This window comes from Cydia splendana, chromosome 3 (assembly GCF_910591565.1).
Source record: "Cydia splendana chromosome 3, ilCydSple1.2, whole genome shotgun sequence".
NCBI classification, from domain to species: Eukaryota; Metazoa; Arthropoda; class Insecta; order Lepidoptera; family Tortricidae; genus Cydia; species Cydia splendana.
In genome coordinates this window covers 11,052,955-11,071,603 of record NC_085962.1, presented here as the reverse complement: position 1 = coordinate 11,071,603, position 18,649 = coordinate 11,052,955, and the positions used below count along the sequence as shown (strand labels likewise).

Genomic DNA, 18,649 nt, shown 5'->3' with positions numbered 1-18,649 from the left:
ACTTGGCTCTCATTTCACATTTATGTTTTTGTTGGGATTAATACTACCTAATAGTGTTCTTGAATACGGTGGGGTTGAAGGTTAAACCGTTGGCAGGACACAAAGTCGGTAGGAAACAGCAATAACCGGTTAAGGCCCAGTAGGTTCGTGTTCTTCTCTCACTCTCACTGAGCGTATGTTTGAGCGAGATGGATGTGAGTGGTGGGGACCGCAGACATCATGTTTTTAAATTTATTTTTTTTGTGTTTTACTATATTAAAGCTTTGTTTTTTTTTTTTGTTAAAGTTAGAAATTAATTATATTTCATTGAAGTCAATTTTTACTAACATTAGGACGTTAGAAGGTAATCCAAATTCCAAATATTCCATCTTGTGCTCCCCTACTTATTACATAGGTACTAACCTAAACGTAAACATATTGCCGTGCCGAGTATACAAGTAGGTAGAAGTTTGGGATCATTAATATACATTAATAGCACAACTTTGGAATATTATCCAAATCAACATGTAAGACGCGCCCAAAGTTAATAATTTGTAAATAGTTTCTTATTAGTTTATGGCGGGTGCGTCATATTTTCATATTAAGAGGATACACCACGGCCGCGCCAAATCGACATTTCATACAAACGTAGTCCTCATTTTCCTCTCTGAATAATAACATTATTAAAAACATTTGACACAGTTTTTTGTATTCGTCAACTTACCATCGAAATTACCATCATTTTGATGTATAATTCAAGCGTCAGACAGATGAGTACAATTATCGATATAAAATCACCTCTTTAAACACGGCAACCACATAATAGTGACCGGAAAAAGATACGCAACCTAGATGATTTATTTTTTTTATTTTATTTTTTTATTTATTTATTTAAGAAACAAACAGTCTTTTATAGTTATATATAACACTGGAACTTTTCTTAAAACTAGACTTACAGTTTCCTTAATGAAAATATTTTAACATCATGCTTATTAAGTAGTTTCTACATAGTAAAACAGAGCTATTTGTGCGTGCAAAAACAAAACACAAAAAAAAAAAAAAAGAAAAAAATTATGAGAATAAAAATATAAGAGTATTATAACAACCTTATGGTATTGTTACTAATTGTTTACAAACTGAATTCTCAGGATTTGTTAACTATTAATAAAGAAATTATAAAAAGCAGTAACATCTAATACTGAGATTATTTCGTTATAGCGCCAATCTAAACATTTGGGTTATTAGTTATTACACTGCATAGATAGTGTTTTAAATCTATTAAGTTTCTCACAGAAAATATCAAGGCTCAGAAATTTTTCGTTGTACAACCTGCACGCCCTTCTAACAAAACTATTTTTTGCGTAAGCAGTCCGACTACGGGGGATGTAAAAGAGGGGTTTTTTCCTGCAAGCACGTTCACAACGTCGAGGGACTCTGAAGGAAAGTGAATGTAATAAAAACGGAGCATCTATAATATTATTAATAATTTTATAAAGGGTTAAGATATCGGTACGTTCTCGGCGATAACTAAGGGATGTTATATTATGTACTCTCATTGCGGTGGCGTAATCCGAGTATTTATTTCTAATTCTGTATTCTATTGTCTTAGCAAACTTTTTTTGAACTCTTTCTATCCTATCACTATGTATTTTATACAGTGGGCTCCACACAGCACTTGCAAATTCCAAACGACTACGAACATAACTGTTAAATAATACCTTATAAGTTAAAAGTTTCTTAAATGGTTTACCTACGCGTAGTATAAATCCTAACTTCTTAAATGCTTTACCTAACAAGTCATCAATGTGAGGTATAAAAGTGAGTTTAGAGTCCATTATGACACCGATTTATGTTGTACAAGTTGTATACTTTCCATTGAAACTTATTTCGATCGTCAGACAAATCGGTGAAATATGCCGGAAAAAATGTTTATTCAAACATTTATTAAAAATAGCCTTGACCATATTTCTTTAGGCAACCCTATTTATTTATGTCCTGGAACATATTTTCTTTCATATTTTCATAGTTTCAGCCGTCAGACAGATTGGTGAAGGTCGACCATATATGTGGGATCTTAGACCATAATTATATTAAGCCCCCTCCAGACTATGTGCGTGAATCGCGGCGCGACGTCGCGGAGCGAACATATCGCGAAGTTGACGTATGACTCCACACTCGCACACTTCACGGCGATTTCGCAGTTTGGTCACAGAATAATTAATTAGGGCGAGCGAAGCGAGCCCTATCACTATTCGACGAACTATGCATTCTTGTGGTACACTTTACGGAAAAACTACTGCACTGTTAGGTTTGAAATTTAACATAGTCATTTAAATTCATGTCTAGATGTGTTATCAAACATAAAAATATCATTTTATAAACATAAAAAATAAATAAAAGGGTCAATAATGTGTATTACTACTAACGCCATCTGTTGACCTAATGTTGGTTATTTATTTTCCTAACAGATGGCGTTAGTAGTAACAAGGTTAAAGGTTGTTCCGTTAAAAATGCGCTGGGTTTTTGGCTCAGTATAATTGGGTAATTGACTACTAGTCAAATGAGTTTCTTTTTTCGAACTGTCAAAACGATTTGCTACTAAGGAATTTACATGAAACACTAGCATGAGAGGTCACAATCAAATTACCTACTCTTTATAGTTTTATACGGGATTTAAAATAGAAATGTGACTAAAAATAACTGCTATCTACGTTTATTAATCTTCTGGTGCTTTATTTCATGCATGGTGTAAAATAATTTATTTTAAATACAGTCAAATACCCTATTAGTAATAATAATTAATTATGAGTGAATACGTGACTATTTTTAGGGTTCCGTACCTCAAAAGGAAAAAACGGAACCCTTATAGGATCACTCGTGCGTCTGTCTGTCTGTCTGTCCGTCTGTCACAGGCTATTTTCTCGGAAACTACTGGACCAATTAAGTTGAAATTTAGTACACATATGTAAATTAGTGACCTAAAGATGGACATGTTTTTATTATCATTTTAAAATACATAGGTTCGAAGTTATTTAAGAAAACAGCCAAAAAATGACCATTCACCCCCTTTTATCTCCGAAACTACTGGGTCTAAAATTTTGAAAAAAAATACACAAAATAGTTCTTTACCTATAGATGACAGGAAAACCTATTAGAAATGTGCAGTCAAGCGTGAGTCGGACTTATGTACGGAACCCTAGAAACGCGAGTCAGACTCGCACTTGGCCGGTTTTTTTTTATTAAATCTATAATCGTTTTTACTACTATGTCGGTTAAAATCACACGTGACTGCTTTCGATATTGCGGCAATAATGCACAATGCAGTTGGCAGTAATATCGCAGTCGGCAGCAGTATTGCAGCGTGATATTATTACTTCCTTACTGTTTCAAATGCCAAAATCGATTTCGCTGCCAGGGTTTTGACATTTGAGGCAATAATGTAGTCGGCAGTAATATTGCAGTCAGCAGCAGTACTGTAGCGCGCAAATGTCGAAATCGATATCGCTGCCAGGATTTTTGATATTTGCGGTAGTAATGCAGTCGGCAGTAATACTGCAGTTGGCAGCAGTATTGCAGGGCGATATTACTGTTTCAAATGCCAAAATCGATGTCGCTGACAGGGTTTTTGGCATTTGCGGTAGTAATGCAGTCGGCACACTCGGCAGTAGTATTGCAGCGCGCAAATGTCGAAATCGATATCACTGCCAGGAGTTTTTAATTAATATTATTTACATTTGCAATTTTGCAGTAATATAGTCGGCAGTAATATCGCAGTCGGCAGCAGTATTGCAGTGCGATATTACTGCCTTACTGTTTTAAATGTCAAAATGGATGTCGCTTTCCACTCTGGACGACCGGCTAAAGCAAGACAGAGGCAGAGGGCCCTTTTTATACATATCGGGTGGCAGAACTTCTCACTTCCCAGGAGCAGTGGGAATGTTTCTTCCCAACAGCTTTCCACAAACTGCCCTGCGTTGACTGATTGTACTGGTCTATCAGCAGGCGATGGGGTCGTCAGTGTCGTCACATCGCTACGCCCATATTCATGTCTACCCATCAAGAACCTATAGGTGCTCCGGACATTTGTAAGGCGTGCGCGGAGTTTAAGCCAACACGTGGGGCCCTTTTGACATTTTAATGAGATGTAGTACTCGTAGTAGTAGTAGTAAAACACTTTATTGTACAAAAAGAAACATAAAACATGAAAAAACACACAAAGTTTTATAGTACAAAGGCGAATGTATCTCTTTCAGGGATCTCTTCCAGTTAACCTTTGAGCAATTGAAGAGAAAGAGAGGAGAGAACGGTAGACATAAAATCTGTACTAAACGGCATTAAAATATGAGATATTTTGGGTACATCGAGATATAGATATGGTTCCCTTATAATAGATTACGTAATGTTAAATACTCATGTATTTATTGAAATGTAGGAAACAAGAATATATTTGTACGAGGAATTTAATGTAAGTAGGTACCTATTGATATAATATAATACAAACAGTCTGAAAATGATTCTTCTTCTCGTGTCGATGGTTTCGTATTTCATATTAAGCGGGACCAGAAGGTAGCGACGGACAGAAGCCCTTATATCACATCATATCCTTTTTAGAGTTCCGTACCTCAAAAGGAAAAAAACGGAACCCTTATAGGATCACTTTGTTGTCCGTCCGTCCGTCTGTCTACTAAGACCTTTTATCTCGGGAACGCGTGGATGTATCGAGTTGAAATTAAAGCATAAGGTCCTAAAAGCTGTGAAAAATTCAAACTTCTAAGTTATCGGAAAAAAATATACTTGTCCGGTTTTTTTAAGATGTATCTCTTATTAAACTACCTTAGTAATTATAACTATATAGGTAGAAAAACTCCGCGAGCCCTTATAAAGCTCTGCTTTTTGCTAGTAGTACTACCGTACAGAAAGGAAACTTCCTACAAAAACGAAGTTTGACAGCGGTTCAGGGTCGAATCATGCTGTCCCTTTCTAATAGATGGCACTATCCCTTTCGGCTATTTAGGGTTGTCAAAAATCAAGTGATTATCTTATCTGTGGTCGTGCACGCAAAAGGAAGTCAAGTGGTGCCAACCCTAATAATTGCTCGGAGCAATGCTGAGCCGAGCGGAGCCGAGTTTGACCGAAGTCATGAGTTTCGCACCCCTGGTTTGGTTTGCGGCAAGATGGCGGAAAAGCATCAGCTGATCGAGTTTAACTGTTAGTTATCTATGGCATCATACGTGATTTAGCTGTTTATCCATTTTGTTTTCTTGTGAAACCGTAAAATATAGCTGCTTCATATAATATAATCACAATATAATTAATATTTATCTTTCCACAGAAGAGCCAAAATAGTGTGTAATGTGGAGTCTTGCAAGTTCGCGCTTCGCGTCTCCTTTGACGCGGGCCGAAATACCGACAAAAAACGGAGAACAAGGCGCGAAGGCGTGAACAATCTGCGAAATCGACGCCACACTCGCGTTCGTGACTTCGCCCGCGAATTACGCGCTTAGTCTGGAAGGGGCTTTAGAAGAAATCTAAAAACATACGGGACAATTTGCGCCTAATCTGATTTGATTGTCAATTTAAGCAGGTGGTGTGGACGCAAATATGAAATTGAAGGACATTGACTCGGTCAAATTATGTCTTTCTCGCTTTCACTTACCTATAGCTGCGTCCTTAAGAGTCCGCAGCAGGCTCGGTTCTCAATACAAACGTAATTACGCTCTCATTTTAAAACGACTAACTAGATTGCTCTGAAAGTTTAAAGTTTGTAATTAAGTTTTTTTTTTTAATACAAGGCTTGTTTTTGCCCAATTTAGTTAATTTTATAAGCTTTTAATAGATATATAACTATTGTCATTGTATGTGCAAAGTTTCATTACAATCCAACACGTAGTTTTAAAATGAGAACGAAACTCTGTTTGTATGGGAAGGTGAAATTCGTCCGAGCTTACTGCGGACTCTTAACAGACGTACGGTGGAACACCTTCCACTCGATCGAACAGTAGGGCTACCGCCAATACCGAAAATCGTCAATTGCGGGCATTTTTCTCTGTCACTCTAATTACGCCTTCATTGGAGTAAAAGAGTAAGATCCCCGCAATTTGCGAATTTCGGTTTTCGCGGTAGCCCCTCAGGTCTCGGACCGGATCAAGATCGAGTTCCGGTACGCCCGTCTGTTACAAATTTTAAACTTTCGTGCTTACCAGGCCTTACAGATTTAAAAGAATGTAACATGGCAACACTGGCAAACAGCTTGTCTTTAAAAAAAATATAAATGAAAATAAAAATGTCGCTTGCAAGCGGTTCAACCATCTCTCGCTCTCGTTGTTGATCTCAAAATATAATTATGTTGTTTTTAGAAATTGCCTAAAATAGCTAACTAACGTAATGTTACCTGTGCGATAAGACTAAATTAAGTTTATTGTCATTTAGTGCCTTAATGTGTCGGTGCATTGAACATTAAAATAAACATATGAACCATTCAAGTGCTATTCATTTGTTTTCATTATGACGAAACGCCGAAGAATTCTTTATGCCGACAAAATTATACAAAATGTTGTTAACATATTCTGTTTGTTAATGTTTTTACAACTAAAAGGTAATATACAAATCAGACGTTAGTTTCATAAAGTATGATCGTGATAAACATACGTAAACAAAAATAACAATGTCGATAGTCAGTATTATCATGAACTGCCAAAATAAGCTCTTTATTATCGTGTCAAATGTGTTTCGCTTTCATTCATAAAATGAGAATAGTAGAACCAACATCAACCATGTTTATATTTTGTTGTATGCTAAGTTCTATCATTGTACTCTTCCAGGTTTTTATACAGTGGCGAGTAACCCAGTGCTCTTATATTCGACGGGAACAGATATCAGAGTAGCGAACATATCTAAACCCGGCAAAGTCAACACTATTATCAGGGGCTTAGTCCAGGGCTCCGCGGTTGACTTTTTGTATAAAAGAAACCTTATATGCTGGTCAGACCAAACTGATGAATTGATACAGTGTATGAATTACAATGGGACACATTCGGGTGAAAAGGTAATTATAACCTTAGTTTTAACAAGTCTTTGATTATGAATTGCTAAGGAATACATCCTCTCCTAAAGTGTGTATTACTCCTGTATTTTGCCATACCCTATAATAAATAAAATCCAAATGAAAGATATTTGCTGAAGAAGTTTAAAGTTTTGATGCAATCTGATCTATAAAAAAACATTTGGACAAATTTAAAGAAGTTAAAATTTTAGAGTTCATCCTAACAGCAATCATAATACACACAAGTTTGGGACACATTTTGCCAGGATATTTTATATATTTAATCAGAATTCATAGGAAAAGTTGGTCAAATCACATAAAATCGCCTAGCAGCCATAGTCGGTGAATTCACTCACTAGTCATTTTTTAATTAAAATTACACAAACAATATCACCTCAGTGAGCGCCACTTGCACCATTCCACTAACCTGGGGTAAACTGGTTAAACCTGGAGTTACCATGGTTACCAGTACAATTTGACACTGGGTTAACGGTTTAACCACTTAACCCCGGGTTAGTGGGATGGTGCAAGTGGCACTGAGAGAGTTCTTCAACATCACTTCAAATTTCGAATATCTAGAATGTAGGGTAACTTGTCTTAACTTCAGCCAACTTATATACCTACTAGCCAACTTCGCTCTTCTGGCAATATGTCTCTGTCCATCCCTCCTCACCGAACCGGGTTCATGTCGAATTCGTTCACTGTGCAGGTGGCGCGTCTTTGGAACGGACTTCCTTTCAACATAAAAAATGCGCCTAATAAGTTTGCTTTCAAAAAATCCGTATGTGCTTTCTTTGCTAGCAGAATGAAAAAATCTTAGTGTATTATATATTAGTTTCATAATATGTTTCGTCGTTATTTATATATATATATAGGTATATAGTATATATATGTACATATATATCATAGTATATTTGTATACGTAATTAATATGTTATTCGTAATTTATTGATTGTTTTTGCTGTTGTAATTGTAGCACCGCTCACAATCTCTCTGCTTAGCCTTAAGGTTGACTGGTAGAGAATGCCTTATGGCATTAAGTCCGCCTTTTGTACTATAAGGTTTTCTTTTGTGCAATAAAGATTAAATAAATAAAAAAAAAAAAAAAAAAAAAAAATAGCTTTAACACATTCAGTGCCGAAAACCCGACTATCGGGTATTTTATGATTTCGTTCCCAGGCCGGACGACCCGATAGTCGGGATCATGGTACTACTGCTTTATATGACGAAATTGTTGTGGCCTGGCGCGGATGTCTTGTTTGGCCGGGTGGCAATGAATGTGCTAATGATGAATGGAGTCCCAGTCAAAAAAGAGGTTGATTCTATGATTAGTTCTGCTAGTATTTACTGTTCAAATTCAGTTTCATAAACTATATTTTTTAAAGCAAACTTAAACTTACCTACATGTTTAACATGCCAACTCTATCAACATAAACATAAATTATACCGTTGCAGATGGGAATAGTCTCAGAAGGCCTCATCACACCCACTGGAATTGCTATAGACTGGTACACAGATAAAATTTATTGGACAGACGGAGACACAAACCGTTTAGAGGTGATAAGCATTGATCAGAAGTACAGGAAAGTTTTATTTTGGTCTGAAGTGGACCTGGCTAGAGCCATAGCTGTTGTTCCTAAGGAAGGGTTTGTATTTTTTTACTATATCAGTATTTTCCCTTTTGGCAAACTTAAGGATCTCAGCAGCTCCATCCTCCATCTTATCAAAGTAATGAAATTGAAATTACATATACAGTATGTAATAATATAAAAGTAACTAAAATGTGATTTTCCAACATAGATAGTAGAAAGAAACAGTAGGTACCTAAATTTTCCAGTGCCCTAAAACCAATACCACCCACCATTCAAAGTTATAGCTAGAAGTAAAATTTAGTTGTATTTTTAATGGGATTGAATTTCATTTCTTCAATAATTTCATGACAAAAGAAATGTTACTTTGTTTGAAATTCCATTGAAATACAGTGTACAACATTGTACTAATGTAGAGTCACCACACGGGATTGTTATGCCATTTAGGGTTCTAGCTAAATTGGAAATTCTATAGCGTAAGTGAACAACCACTTTAGCTAGGACCCTAAATGGCGCAACAATCGCGGAGCGTGGATGATGGTACGGGATGAATATAGACGCAAATTATAATTATATTATAAGGAAGCAAGAATATTCAAATAGCGATTTAATAATATTTTTCTTATTTTATCTTCAGGTTACTTTTTTGGACAGATTGGGGGGAAGTACCCAAAATTGAGAGAGCCGGCATGAATGGTGACCCAGCCACACGCAAAGTCATAGTCAAAGAAAATATTTTTTGGCCTAATGGCATTACCATAGATTATAACAATAATTTGATTTACTGGGTAGACGCAAAACTAATGTTTGTAGATGTAATGGACTTTAATGGGGAAAAGAGAAAGAGAATTATAAAAGGGGGACTCGAGTACCCTTATGCTTTGACGTTTTTTAATGACAAACTCTATTGGACAGACTGGAAAACATGGTAAGAAGTGAATTTGTAAATTATACACTAATTACATGACAAGAAATTTTACCAGGGCATCTCAATTTAATTCATATTCCAGTTTCCGCCTTTGCTTTTAAACCCCTGACTGAATTATATTAAGAGGAAAATTGAGGACCCCTAAAATGTTCCACCATACAAACATAGTACCCATTTTCCTTTCTGGATATTAACATCATATAATAATGGGTGAATATGTGTCGTGAATGTTTGAAATACTGTGAGATGACGGATGAATGATAGTATATTTATTATTATTGTTTACTGTATCGTTTGACATAAAATTGTATATACATTTTAAACCATTTGACTTTTTTTTTTAATTGTATTATTTGATTTATTTGCATGAGTAAATGTTAATTACTGTACTATCAATTTTTACTATTTGCCTGTTTAAATTTGCCAGCGCTTTGGTGCAAACTGTAATGCTGTGTAAATTGTATATAGTCATAAAATAAAATAATATATACATACGCGTAAATTCTTATATTTATTTTCAGGAAAATCTACACATGGGACATGTCCACAAATGGTCCCATGAAAGAACTGATCAAGTCGGAACCAGTGCCAGTAGATATCAGGGTGTACGACGGCAGTAGACAACTGCCGCCGCCAGAGGACCACCCGTGTAAAGTTAATAATGGCGGATGCTCACACTTGTGTCTCTTGGCTCCTACACCTCCTGGTAAGTTTCTTTATCCTCGTTGTGGTTTTGCGTTTGCTTAAGGGTTGATTTTCTAAAATTTACTTTATTATACATAATATTGAACAATTGGATGAGGTAATATCAAGTTCGGGCGTCTTCGTTATTTACGCTACTGTATGTGCAAGTTTTAAATTATATTAGGTATGGTATGGTTATACATATACAGCATCAGTGGACATTTCTTGCTTTAACTTGCACTTGTACGTTCCAGGCTATACCTGCTCCTGCCCAACGGGTGTGAAGCTCCGCGAAGGAAGCAACACCACCTGTTTCAGCTCTCCGCAAAGCTTACTCCTCGTGGCGCAGCGCTCCGCCATCTCCAAGATATCTCTAGACTCCCCTGACTTTACCCCTACCACGCTTCCCCTGAAAGACCTCAAGAGGGCCATGTCTATTGATTTTGATCCTAAAACTGAGTACATCTACTGGTCGGATAGCATGGTAAGTATTTATCCTATAAACCTTAAAGCTTGACTTGTAAGAAGTAAACAGTTTACAGAAAAGGAAACCTATTTACAGAAAAGAATACAATTTTAATTATTTAAAAAAAATACATGGAGTACAGAGTACGCAAGGTTATACCAATTTGATAATAATTATACATATCAAACGCCGTACTTACCGTATGAATAATTTGGATGTATCTATCTATGACGATCTAATTAAAGGATAAGTAACAGCTAATTATAAGTAAGGAAAACACTCCATTCGACAGTTGGAGTGTCACATAATTACACCTTTTATAATCGACAATCGTATTCATGTCGGTTCTGTTGTCGTTGTTTACATAGGTACATATTGTCTTCTCATGATGTACAATGCGTTTCTATACTACGATAAATTTTTCAACCATTTTCAAATTGCAGCTTTTAAGTTTTATGGCGCCACACACAGACGCACTTGGTAATTAAACCCTCGATACTCATATCGGTGTTAAAAAATGGTTGAGAAAGATAATAGGAATAGAGCTTATTTTCGATAAAATTCATCGTATTATACGTGGATACGGCTCCACCATAGCTGTCCAAACTAGTCGCATATATATTTTCTATACACATGAGTAGATTGAGTAGATACGGTCACTATAGTGATTTCATCAACTATTGTTTGTTAGCAGCGCTATTGTGTATACTATTGTGTTATACAGCGCGTATTATGGTTATAAATTGCGTGCTTGCAAATTCAAAGGATGTATGTTACTAATGGTTTTTAGGCCAAGACCATATCAAGGGCCCGTTTAGATGGCAGTGACCAGTCAGTGGTGATCCACAGCAACGGAGTGCCAGACAGCATTGCCATCGAGCCACTGGCACGGAACATTTACTGGACCGATCCCGTCACAGACACCATCAGTGTTGCCAGACTTGACGGAAGTGTGAGAAAGGTAACATCTTTGAATTGATTACATTCCGACCACGATAATTTTACTCTAGGCACTCTTAGTACCTAGTGACAATGTATGGCGGCGCCACATTAAAGCTGCTGGCGACTTATTGTGACCGGACTATAATGATTATTTTCTCCGTTTCGCCTGGCAGGTTATTATTTACGAGGACTTGTACGAGCCGCGAGCCATAGCGGTCCACCCGACGGCCGGATGGATGTTCTGGTCGGACTGGTACGAGAAGCGGCCCAAGATCGAGCGCGCGAGCCTCGATGGCAGCGGCCGCGTGCTGTTGGTGTCCGAGAAACTCATGTGGCCCAACGGAATCGCCTTGGATACCGTCAACAACAAGCTTTACTGGGGCGACGCGAGAACGCATAAGATTGAGGTAACAATCAAACTGAGGTAAATTAATCTGAGGTAGAAATACAAATAAAAAATAATACGGGTTCGTCCATTAATTACACCAAAATTTAGATTTTTGGACCCCCTCCCCCCTCGCCTCCCTTGTCACACTTTTTCATAGGAAAAAGATAATTATTGAATACGTACTGCCACACGTGAGAGGGTTTTCTACCAATCACTCGTCCTTATTACAAACCTATGATTCGTTTCACTTGTCCCATTGTCTTTATGTAATGAAATCTTGCAAGCCAAATTAGATTTACTTCTCATTATTCGTTTAAGTTTACTCACATACAGTAAGTTGGATGACAATGCAATATTATTGTATGATTTGATGCTGTAGAGCGGAGGTGGCAATAGGAACTGTTTAGGTTTGTTAGAATTGTCTCGATAAGGGCCAGTTGCATCAACCACATTTGACACACTGATCAACGTCAGCCGGCGCGCCCCGGCGTTTTACTATGAAACTTTCCATACATGAAATTTAGCGAACTCTTTAACGATACGAACAGTTTGGTGCAACCGACCCTAAGTTTGTAAGAAAGGGTGGTATTCAACCTATCCAATTTCTTTGACCGATGTGTATTGCGTCTCACATTTTGCTTTAACGAGAGAGTGAGACGCACTGACATTGGACAAAGAAATTGGACATGTGGAATACCACCCAAAGATAAAAAACCGGTCAAGTGCGAGTCGGACTCGCGTTGCAAGGGTTCCGTACATAAGTCCGACTCACGCTTGACTGCACATTTCTAATAGCTTTTCCTGTCATCTATAGGTAAAGTACTATTATGTGTATTTTTTTCAAAATTTTTGGCCTAGTAGTTTCAGAGATAAAGGGGGGGGGGGGGGGGATGGTCGGACAGACAGACAGACGCACGAGTGATCCTATAAAGGGTTCCGTTTTTTCCTTTTGAGGTACGGAACCCTAAAAAGTACAGTCGGCGATAAAATCTTGTATGTATTAAGAAAGGCCATTTTTGAGTAAATACTTATTTGCAGGTGTGTAACATGGACGGCACGAACAGAAACGAGTTGCATAACAGTGATATCCTGCACATATTCGGTCTGACTTTGCTCGACCAACACCTTTACTGGTCCGATATGCAGCGGCGGACTTTGGACAGGATCGATAAAGACACAGGTTAGTCAGTTAAAATGCTAGGACCGATGTAAACACACATAAGGTTTATCCTGGTACATTTAAATTTCTCCAACGAAGTCAATGCATCATATCGCAATAGATCATGATCGTTATAATTCTTTAACTAAAGAACCAACTTAAATTCAGTAACAGAAGTAGCTCAGCAGGCGAGGTGTTGAAAATTGTATCGGTACAATTTTATTCTTAAAAAAAAGAATTCACAAAAATCATTCTAAACCCAGCACGCTTAGGGCAACTTGCACCATCCCACTAAACCTGGAGTTACCATGGTTACCAGTACAATTTGACACTGGGTTAACGGTTTAACCGGTTAACCCCAGGTCAGTAGGATGGTGCAAGTGTCCCTTAATCTTCTGGCGCTGACCAGTTTCAAACCCAGTTTTGAGTAACTTATTGAATTGCATTTATGTTGTAAGGTCTAAAAAGGCAAGCGGTAGTGGACCAGATGGCGAACATGATGGGCGTGAAGGCGTTCCGGCTGGGCCCGGCGGCGCCGGCGGGGCACAGCGCGTGCGCGGCCGGGAACGGCGGCTGCAGCCACCTGTGCTTCGCGCGCCCCACGCCGCCGCCCGCGGGCTACGTGTGCCGCTGCCCACTCGGTAACCATACCACAGAATAAATAATAGTACTAGGTACAGAAGACTCACTCTCTAACAAAACGAGTCTGTTACGATCAAGACAGATATGGCCGCTAGGTGGCGACAGCGCCACGCGCGACTTATGGCTAGCCTCCAAAATTGGTGTGAAACGGATGTACTTTTAGCTACCTGCTGCAAAGGGACGAAATCGGGGAGTGAGCCACGCCTGACCATACGTCTTTGTCCGGCGCTTTCTGCGACCACACAAATTTCGCCTTCGCTTAATAGAAAGCTTGTTTACGGTGTCATTTTCAAGGCTCGGAACCGGTTTTTTTTTTTGAAATTCCAAAATAGCCCAATATTGTTATTTATTTTATGTTCTTTACGTGGGACTGAATCATGTATTTAGGTAACATCTTCGTATTATTAGATTGATTATTTCATTAAAAATGAAATAATAAACCAAAGAACGAAAAAGAACGTAATAATACCGGTATTTTTTGTATGAAGTATACCGATTCCGAGCCTTGGCAGGCCTATGGAACTCGCCGCGCGAGCTCGGATTAATACCTACGAATCCGCTCGCGTTCACGGTAGACAAGCAAGCCAGTTGGTTGCCACATAGTGTAGTAAATAAAGGTAGTGGACCCCGCAGTAATTCCTCAGCCAGAAAAAACTTACAGTATGATAAAGTATCAATAAATAAAAAGTATTGTGTAATTTTCCAAAGAATAATAATAATAGAATTAAAGTAAATACCTAAAGTCTTAAATCGTTAATATCTTTTTACGGAAAAATGCTCCGTTCAAACTTTCTTCACCAGACATATTCATGTAACGTATTGCAACAATATATGAAATATCAAAAAAATATCCCAGCAGAAATACCAGTATTAATAAAATAAATTTTTTTGGCGTGTCTTGGACCGGAAAAATGCTCAGTCTAATTTTTTCACTGGAATGCCATTTTATTGCCGTTTTATACTTACAAAATGAAAATCTAAAAATTTACCATTCTCAGTTTTTAATAGTTCTATAATACATACATTTCGATACGCATTTTTTTTTTTTTTTTTACCGACTGCGCCAAATTATATTCTAAGATCATATAAGAAGAAAAAAATGACAGAGCAATTTTCCGATGAAAATGAGCGTCAAAAAAAGGAAGTATCATAAAAAAATATTCTCATGTTTGACAAAACTTTTAGATTTTTTTCTAGTATCACATACTGATACAAATAACTTATTTTGTAAAATAGTTTTGGACTGAGGAATTACTCGGTTCAATATATAATCAGATTTGTGTTTTTACCCAACTTAGGAGTGTTTTTTTTTTGGATATTTATAATGTTAGTCTCGGCTCATACTATACAATAACCAAGCTAAATTTCATCGACTGAGAAATTAATGCATGGGTCTCCATACAACAACTTGCTTCATTTACTACACTAACACGCGCTAAAGGCGCGCATTTATGCGTTAGAGGGAGCAAATGATATTGCTATCTCATTCGACCGCATGGCTGCGTCCCTCGTTGGCGTTGGCGTTGGCCCAACGTGAAGAGGAGCCTTAACGTACGCACGCGCGCTCGATTATGCCTGTGAGATCATTCATACGAAGGAAATGTCATCGCAACGAAAAAAAAAATTACACATGCTTGTAGTGTTTATGGCTGCAAAAATACCAAATCAAATAATAAATTATCGTTGTTTGCTCTTCCGACAAATGAGGAAAAGTATGTAAACCTACCGTTATTTTTACTATAGTTAAAAGCTACGAAATTTCTTTAAAGATGTTATGTTTCTAATGACACATTTATAGTTATATACTTACCTATCTAAGTATGTATTTGAAACGAGAAGGTAGCTAACTTTTAAGTTCTTTTGGTACTGTCATGTTTATTTTAAGGAAAGTAGGTAAGTACCTACATAGGTACTTACTGCTATTTCAATGTAGGTATCTAACGGCAAATCATTCCACAGCCGAACAGCTCGTAATGTAATGTAGGTACTTATTTTTAAAACCATTTCTAAGCGTCGACAACCCTAGCGTTGTGCCGGTGCGCGCGGTGCGGGGAGCAGCGCGTCGAAGGTCATTCCATTGTATTATTACGTAGGTATCAAAACGGTAGGTATTTGCGTTTTCTTTGAGAGATAAGTATCTGTTCGTAAGAACTATTATATAATCTGTGGCCTTGGTCATTTCTAACACGATCATTTTAACGTACGAATACATTGGTGAAATAGCATACACACGCACATTGGCTCCAGCTCCACAGATTTCTATGTAAAGCAATACTAGAAGGCCGAAGTCGCGCGCGGTGCTTAGCGGTGCTCTGAAGTTGTATGCACAAATTACCATAATTCCGTATCACTGGAGACATGTTAGCACCTAAGTTCTCTTAATTGCTACGCCGTAAAGCTTCAAAAGTAACTCACCTTTATTTTCAGTGGTCACTATCTTATGATATAATCATTCTTGCAGGTTTAGAACTAAAAAGTGATAAGAAAACGTGCGCAGAGCCGGAAGCTTTCCTGATTTATAGTCGCAAAAACTTTATAGGACTCCTGAGCATTGAATATGACAACATCGACAACCATGCCATATTGCCTGTAAGGGATATGAAAGAAGTCAGGTTAGTACTATTTAGGGGTTGTGCACAAATCACGCGAGGTGTTTTCGGCTACTTTTTGACACAAACCCCCTTGGTGATATTTGGTGAGGTTTTTGGCTACCCCCCTTCCCCCACACAACATCACGTGTATTTTTTGAATTTTTTTCATTCGACCTAATTTTAAGATAAAAAGTATTGTATATAGAAAATCTTGTTTATTTTTCTATTTTCGTTAAATAGACTCGCTATTTTGAAGTGCAGAGTGAAGATTTATGTTTAACGAAACCGAGAAAAAGTATCTACTCATGTGGTAGGTTTTTTTTTCTTAGTTTCGTTCACTGTAAAAAAATACACATGAGGTTTCCTTATACACACTCCCCCCCCCCCCCCCCCCCCCCCCCTCCAACGTGATCTGTCGTGATTTTTTCGTGACCCCCCTCCCCCTATCGAACCTCGCGTGGTTTGTGCACAAGCCCTTATATATGTATTTAAATTTTAATATTATTTGTACATATTTAACCTTTTGAACGCCAAGAACACCTAAAGGTGTCGTTACTAGTCGTGCCCACCGCGCCAAGGACCAGTACGTCTACCATCAGTTTTTACATTGACATATACGCTCACGTCTACGTAATTTACTTTCTATGCATCTCGCTCGTACTCGCATATTAGTGCAAGCGAGATGTACAGAAAGTAAATTACGTAGACGTGAGCGTTATGTCAATGTCAAAACTGATGGTAGAGGCTCAGGTGATATGGCGGACGCTGTCAAAGTAACCTTCACACTTACGAGTAGGGCATTAGCTCGCTTCGGCGTTTGAGTGATGTTTGTGTTTATGACGTAAAGCGTTCAAAGGGTTAAGGTTGTCTCTCTCTATTTAATAAGTATTAAATTTATACGAATGCTGTTTAGAAAAGGAATTGTGACTCGCTACAATTAATAAATTTATTGTATTTTCAGTGCTTTGGCAGTTCATATTTCCGGCTCGAAGATCTATTGGTCGGACAGCAAAGCTAAAACCATCAACCGTTGCTCTATTAACGGCGCACACATGGAAAAGATTGTGGAATGGATGGGTTTGGTTGAAGGTATGATACTTTGGCATTTATTTGTATTACAAAGGGTCTCTATATTTCCCAAAAAGTTCCAAGTCATAATGTGTTGTTTGCCCGCATTTTCGTTAGTCATAATTTATTTGGTTCAGAAACGCGTCACTTTTCAGGATTGCCATAAATCAAACCTAACCTAACCAAACCTAACTATAGGATAATCTTTCGAAAATCCTGAAAAGTAAACGGTTTCAGTTTTATGACTAATAATATGACAATATGACAAACAATACATTATGACTTCAAACTTTATGGGAAACAAAGGGACCCCGTTTTACAAATCCTACACCCCTGAATGTTTCTCAGACTTTGGATCTGGTAAGAATATCCATGCGAAATAGACGGGAACTGCTCAAAATCTTGAATGTAAATTTGTCAAAACGCCAAAACGGCCAGAAGCACACGGTTACAGTTTAATATTAACCTTCCTGCATTGTTTTCGTTTTAGGTTTGACGATAGATTGGTCAGGACAGAACATCTACTGGACCGATAGCACCACACAACGCATCGAAGTGGCGCGTTTAGATGGCTCCAGCCGTCGGACGCTTATCTGGCAGGGTCTTAAAAAACCAAAGAGTATCACATTGGATCCTAAAAAAGGGTAAATATATGTTCCCGTTTTTTTTTTCTATACCTTAACCTAACCGACCAATCTTTATTGATATGTACCGTAAGCTGCAGAAAAAAACTAACCGCTCTGCATAGAAATTTGGTTTGCAGGAGGAGTCTACTGTCTCTGCAGCTAACTGTACTTAATCTTTTTATTACAGATACATGTACTGGTCCGAACTTGGATCAAAAACAATCAAGCGCGCTGCCATGGACGGATCGTCGGCCACCGTCCTCATCGACCAAGTGGGGAAAGTGCACGCTCTGGCCATAGACTACGACAAGCGCACTTTGTACTGGGCTGCCCTGGAACCCCCGACCATAGAGTACGCGTTTCTGAACGGAACCGGCCGGAGGGTCCTGGCTGACGACATAACTATGCCGTACGCGTTGACCCTGTTTGGTGATAGGGTGTTTTGGGGCGATTGGAACACAGGTTAGTTTGAAATTATTACAGAACAATTATCGGAACTTGTCAAATATAGCGAATGTGAAAAAGAAGATTGCATTCAAATACAG

General features: G+C 38.0%; 1 protein-coding gene across 1 annotated transcript in view; it reads left to right on the top strand.

Moving 5' to 3' along the window:
* Positions 1-6,259: 6,259 nt before the first annotated feature.
* LOC134789371 (low-density lipoprotein receptor-related protein 6) overlaps positions 6,260-18,649 on the top strand; it is a 36,128-nt gene continuing 23,738 nt past the window's right edge. The window contains exons 1-14 of the mRNA XM_063760001.1: positions 6,260-6,574; positions 6,801-7,024; positions 8,477-8,667; positions 9,248-9,538; positions 10,060-10,244; positions 10,477-10,706; positions 11,479-11,649; positions 11,804-12,037; positions 13,057-13,198; positions 13,636-13,818; positions 16,281-16,431; positions 17,372-17,499; positions 17,969-18,122; positions 18,292-18,566. Coding sequence (XP_063616071.1) covers positions 6,484-6,574; positions 6,801-7,024; positions 8,477-8,667; positions 9,248-9,538; positions 10,060-10,244; positions 10,477-10,706; positions 11,479-11,649; positions 11,804-12,037; positions 13,057-13,198; positions 13,636-13,818; positions 16,281-16,431; positions 17,372-17,499; positions 17,969-18,122; positions 18,292-18,566 — 2,650 coding nt within the window. The 5' untranslated portion in view covers positions 6,260-6,483. The remainder of the gene's footprint in view (positions 6,575-6,800; positions 7,025-8,476; positions 8,668-9,247; positions 9,539-10,059; positions 10,245-10,476; positions 10,707-11,478; positions 11,650-11,803; positions 12,038-13,056; positions 13,199-13,635; positions 13,819-16,280; positions 16,432-17,371; positions 17,500-17,968; positions 18,123-18,291; positions 18,567-18,649) is intronic.